Source organism: Oppia nitens, unplaced genomic scaffold (genome assembly GCF_028296485.1).
Source record: "Oppia nitens isolate AA-2021 unplaced genomic scaffold, nextdenovo-longstitch-racon4-pilon3 scaffold6_pilon_pilon_pilon, whole genome shotgun sequence".
Classification (NCBI taxonomy): domain Eukaryota; kingdom Metazoa; phylum Arthropoda; class Arachnida; order Sarcoptiformes; family Oppiidae; genus Oppia; species Oppia nitens.
In genome coordinates, this window is record NW_026533250.1 from 6,799,587 (window position 1) to 6,806,613 (window position 7,027).

General features: G+C 19.4%; 1 protein-coding gene across 1 annotated transcript; it reads right to left on the reverse strand.

Moving 5' to 3' along the window:
* Positions 1–6,132: 6,132 nt before the first annotated feature.
* On the reverse strand, positions 6,133–6,630 carry LOC128962844 (uncharacterized). The gene has a single exon (XM_054309244.1). The coding sequence runs from the start codon at positions 6,628–6,630 to the stop codon at positions 6,133–6,135; it is 498 nt and encodes a 165-aa protein (XP_054165219.1).
* Positions 6,631–7,027: the final 397 nt, after the last annotated feature.

Below are 7,027 nucleotides of genomic sequence, written 5' to 3' on the forward strand. Positions count from 1 at the left end.
TAAATAATAACTAAACAAGTTATTGAATATATATATAAAAATATATTATTAGTATTATTATCTATAAAAAAAATTCCCAATATTTAAAACATTTAAATACCAATATTATTAAATAAATATACTTTAAGTTTTTAAGTGCATTGAAATATTTTAAACAAACTAAATTATTATTGGTTAATTTATTTAATAAAACAAAATCATAGATTAATTTTATAATTATATAATATTTTTTATTATTATAATAACTTATTATTAATATTATTGGAATTTCCTAATATAATATTTCAAAACAATTATTATTAGAAATTTTTCAAAAATTATTTTATTTACATATAATTTCCATTGAAAAAAATCATGTGTTGTTTATTAAGGATATAAAAGAGGATAAAAAAAATTATAAATTTAGTTTTATAATTAAAAAGGTTTTATTTTTTATATTAATAGATTCAGTGAAAAAATATAATTGACTAAATGTGTAAATAAATAATAATTACTGATTAAAACTTATTAATATATATATATATATATATATATGTTTTTTTTATCAATTGCCAATTATTAGATAATATTTATTTTTTTATTGTATTAATATAATTTAATTTTATGCAATTCATATGAATTTTTCTATATTCATATAAAATTACAGTTCAAAGTAAAATATATAATAAAAAAAATATTTTTTAAGTTTACCAGTACTTGTTAGTTAACGTTATCAGTTAATTACATATGTATTAATAGTATTATTATTATTATTATTATTATTACAATATTATTATAATTAATACAATACTCTATTACTACTGAATAAAACTAATAATAATAAATATAAAGTTTATAACAATTATAGTTTTATGTCAATTATTAGTACAACTGATAATATTAAACTAATTATTATAAATTAATTAAATGTAATTTTTTTCTACTGTATTATTATTATTATTATTTGTTGCACTCGTGTCTAACATGTGATGTTAGTGGCAAACAATTTTTTTTGTAATTATATTTTTTTTATATATATTAAAAAAACTTATTTATATATATATATTTAAATCCTATGATACTATTTACTATATTTCAATTAATTAATTGGCATTTATCCCAATTTGTTTTTTTTAAACTAAATAAATAAATTATTACAATTATTTACAAATAATTTAACTAATAATAAAATTATTATATGTATAAAACATTTATTTTATTTTATTTGTTTACACCACACGTTATAGTTAGTTAGGTTTTAATTGTATCATAAAATGTTTTGTCAATTTAAATAAACTATTTATTTATTTATTTTAAAAATATATAATATAAACATTTTTTTAAAATATATACCGGTATATATATATATATATATATAATTTTTTTTGGTAGATAGAGTGCGCCAATAATTATATATATATATATACCGTAAAAAATTTTTAAATAAAAATTATAAATAACTAGAGGTCTATTTTCATATCAAAATTATAATTATTTATTTTTTACAAAATTAATAAATAAATTTAATAAAAGAAATTTTTATTTTTTAATATAATAATTACATTAATTTAATTAAATATATTATTATTATTATTATCAATGTTTACACAATACTGTCTTTTTTTCTGAGAATTTTACACATTTTTATAGTCTATTATCTAATATATACTATAATATGTATTGAAGTTCAGTATTTAATTATAATTAATTATTATTATTAACAGAGAATCATATCTATTAGTAGTAATTTATAGATATATTTAATAAATACATACTTTTAGTATTATATGATAATAAAAAGTGCATATTTATTATTTTATTTTTTTAATATTATATATATATATGCATACTAAACTGATTTACTATTTTGATAATAACTAATATTAATAATAATAATAATTTCTACACATAAAAAATTTAGTAATGCGGATATAAAAATTATATATAAAAATTTTTTTTAACTAGGTACACTTATATATATATATATTTGTATTTGTAAACATATTATTGAAATTTATATACTGTATATATATATATATATATATAAATTATATATAAATTAATATATTTCTAATTTATTATATATCCGTGTATTTATATAGATATTTATAAGTAATATGATATTAGTATTATTATTACTAATTTATGCGCAATAATTTTTTTAATAGTAAAAGTGTAAATTTATATATATATATATATTAAAATTAATTATTGAAACAATAAAAAAACATGTTGTTTATTGTTGTTGTTATGATATTCAATGATTTCATTGAAAATATATATACTGTATATATATAAAAATCCCTATTATTTTACTTACGTATATATATATATATATATATATATATATATATATATATATATATATATATATATATATATATATATATATATATATATATGATTCCTGTATTGCATAATTCATATGACATTTAATAGATTTAAAAAAATGTTTTATAATAAATGACTACTACTACTACTACTACTACTACTACTACTACTACTACTACTACTACTACTACTACTACTATTGATAATAAATAATATTATTTCAATGCCATTATTATTATTATTATTATTTATATAGCAGGAAATGATGTGCACTAACTAATAATAATATTTAATATATAGATATATATATATATATATATAATAATAATAATTAGTGATAACAAATTAATTATCATTAACTTATATATAAAAAAATGCTGATTTAAAAAAAATATTCAACAAATTAATGAATAAAATTTGTTGAATTTTTTTTCAATATATATATATATTAATATTAATGTTTACGATATTAATGTTAATAGTTATTAATATTGTAATTGGAAATTAAATGTTTCGATAAATTTAAATAATAATTATAATAAATACTATTAATATCAGTAAAATAATTGGTATTTTATTGTATTTACGAAATAAACAAATAAACAAAATATTTCAAAATAAAATACATGATAAATGAAAAACAATTTTATTATATATTATATTTTTAAAAAAAATTTTTAATGTATTTTATGAAAAAATAATAATAATAATATTTAAGTAAACATTGAACAATTATAATTTACATTTTAAACATTATAAACATATATATATATAAAACATTTAACATTTAAAAACTTGAGAGAAGAGAGAGAGAGAGAGAGAGAGAGAGAGAGAGAGAGAGAAAACAAAAATAAATTTGAATTAATATTTTTTGTTGTTGTTATAAAGTAAATGTATATTTTTTATTTTAACAATTTATATAAACAAAAAATATTATATAATTTAGATTTTTTTTTTGAAAAAAAGTTAAAATATTTATTTATTGATTGCTTGAATAACTAAAATAAAAAGTATTAATTATTTATTCAATAATTAGGAAATTGAAAATAATTATTTTTTTTTGACTAAAATTTTATGGAAAATATTTTAAGTGAATTTTTAAAAATTTAAAAAATTAATTTTAATAATAAGTGATTTGAGTGAGTGAGTGAGTGAGTGAGAGAGAGAGAGAGAGAGAAAGAGAGAGAGAGAGTTTATTTTAGTCAAATAATTTTTTTTAAACAATAGTTAATATTGAATAATAACAATAATTTTATCATTATTATTATTATTATTATTATGATTATTGGTATTATCAATATAGCCTAAAGCAATCTATTTAATCTATTAGATAAACATTTTTTTGAGACAATAGTTATAAACAATTTTTTCAAAATTTATGTATTTGTTTATTGTATAGACTTTTCAGAGAGAGAGAGAGGGTCTAAAAATAGTTTTTATTATTATTTATAATATAATAAAAAAAAATAATAATAATTATTGATAAGCTTATGAAATATATGTCAATGAGTTTTTATTTTTTTCATATACCTGTATATACTGTATATATATAAAACAAATAAACATTAATTTTGTTATTTAAATAAAAGTAAAATAGTTTTGTTGTTAAAATTATTGAAAAAAAATTTAGAAAAATCAGTGAAAATAAAATATATAAGTTTTTTGTTTTTGTTTGAGTATTTTAATAAAAATAAATTTACAATTGAAAAAAAACACATTTAAAATAGACAAACATTTAAAAATGTATGGACACACACACACATATATATAAAACATGGACAGTTAGCTAAAAATAGACATAACTAAACATTTTTTTTTTTGATAGACATTATTTTTACATAGATTTTTATGACAACACATATAGTTTTTTTTTTAAAAATGAGAAAATAAGTGAAATTTTGTTGTTTGTTTGTTTGGGACATAAAATTTAAGGTATTTCTATATATATATAGTATAAACAATAGATTTATATATTAGATATACTGTATATGTATATATAATACTATAAAAAGGAAAAATACTAGACATTAATAAAAAACATTGTATTAATAGTAAGGAAAATGACATTTAATTATACAAAGAAAACATAAAATTTAAACCTATTTTATATAATAATAATATATTTATTTTATATAATAATAATATGATTGCCTATCGTTCACAATATATTGTTGTTGTAAATCACATATCAATAACATATATCTCGAAATTTAGATAAACTATTAATTTATTAATAGAAATATTATTTTTTAAAACTATAAATCAAATATTTTTGAACTCATTTTAATATAAATAAAAAATGTTAATTTTTAGATGAAATAAATGTTTAGGAAATTAAAAATGTTTGCATTTTTTTTGTTATTGCAATGATTTATATTATTCACATATGATTTACAAATAAACAATTGAACGATTAATACTATAATAATAATACCCTAATATATTGTAAAATAATTTTTTTTTAAAAAATAATAATAATAAACTATACTATGTTTTAGTTTCTAATAATAATACTTGAATTGAAAAAAATCATTGAATTAGCTTATTATACAAATTAATCAATAAGTAGTTTTTAAAAAAATCTTATATATATATATACACTAAATATTTTTATAATGAAAGAAAAACAATAGTAATAATAGTGAATAAATTTGATGATTGCATGAAATTTGATGAAAGTATTAGTGTTTTTTTAGACGGAAAAAAAGTTTGAATGAAATTTTGTTTTTTATAAAAAAATAACTAATAAATTGTTTTTTTGAAAAATTTTGTCGATATGTATGTATGAAATGTATTGTAATGGGCGAAAAAAATATATGACAAACCAATAGCACAACTACATAAGCAACTAAACTGCTGACTGCACTGACTACCGATGAAAATGGGATGATTGTTGAATAGGGAGGTGGGTGGGTGGGTATGATAGGGAATGGGTGTACTGTATGTATGTATGTAGGGTTACCATCAATTAATATATTATTATTAATCACATCCGGGCATCATTTGCATGCCTCCCATACCACCACCACTGCCACCTCCTTTATTCATCAGCGACGATAGCGAGCCCATCATACCGCTAAACATGCCCTTAATATTATCTAAACCGTTGGTCATCGACGACATGTCCATCGATGGCATCTTCGACATCATCATTGAGCTCAAGTCCATACCCTATAGTTGGGATGGGATGGGATGGGGGAGGGATGGTTGGGTATAGTTGTATAATTAATAAATAAATTTTTCCATACCTTTCCCATATCCATGGATGGCATCTTAGACATCATCATCGAGTGATCCATTGATGGCATCATTGATTTGCCAGACATTCTGTTTAAGTAATAATAATAAATATAAAAAAAAGTTATATAAAAATTGATTAATTAATTAATTAAATATTTTTCATTGAAAATTATTAAAAAAAAATCCAAAAATAATACCTGATATTTTAACAATTAATATATAATATAATTATTATTATTATTATTTTGAGTTGAAATAAATTTTGAGAAAATAATTTTTTTTGAGTGAATTAGAAATGTTTTGTTTGTTTGTTTGATTGGATTATTGAAATGAAATGATTTTTGTTTTGTTTGTTTATAATAATCAAAAAATATATGAAATTATTTTTCTATGAATATTAAAAAAAAAGTAATAATAATTTTTTTGCGGCGTTTGAATGAATGAATTATATGACATATGAATGATTTGAATGAAATGAATTGTATGAATGATTATTATTATTATTATTTAATATATTTTTTTCTAATAATAATAATAATAATAATAATAATTGTTGATTGCAATGATGATCGGTTAGGTTGACTAATAACCGCCGGCACCGCCACCATAACCACCACCGCCTCCTTTTCCTTTACTACTACCACCGCTACCGCCATAACCACCACTGCTGCCGCCACCGCCACCACTACTGCCTCCATAGCCACCCCCACCACCACTTGAACCACCATAACCTCCTCCTCCTCCACCACTTGAACCACCATAACCTCCTCCACCACCACTTGAACCACCATAACCTCCTCCTCCTCCACTGGACCCGCCATAACCACCTCCTCCACCACCACTAGACCCGCCATAGCCTCCTCCACCACCACTAGACCCACCATAGCCTCCTCCACCACCGCTAGACCCACCATAGCCTCCTCCACCACCACCACTAGAGCCACCATAACCTCCTCCACCACTACCACCACCACCGCCATAGCCACCACCACCTCCTCCTCCACCACCATAACTATCCATACTATAGCTATTATCCATTTGCATACAGCAATCCATTTGCATTGGCATTTGGTTTTTCATGCTTTATAATAATAATAATAATAATTGGATAATATATATATATTAAAATTAAAGCCAATAATTAGCATAAACTTGTCTAACAATAGTTTAGTTAATATATCATATATTGAATAAATATATATATTTCTAATTATATGTAATATTTTCATTACATATATTTAGAAAATAATTAAATTATTTTAAAAACTATTTATAATTAGAATTATATATTAGAATTTTTTTTTTAATATTAATATTTTTTATTATATATATATATATTTATTAAATATATTTATATATGATATTTATTTTGATAGTTTTATAGTTTAGCAAACACATGCATTTAAATCAAGCAAATGTAAAATTAAATAAACTTAAATTGTTTAGTGCGGTGTTTAGTGGAGTTTACTAATATGTT

Excerpts from the sequence above, each read along its gene's own strand:
- LOC128962844 (XM_054309244.1), bottom strand. The coding sequence starts at position 6,630 with ATGAAAAACCAAATGCCAATGCAAATGGATTGCTGTATGCAAATGGAT.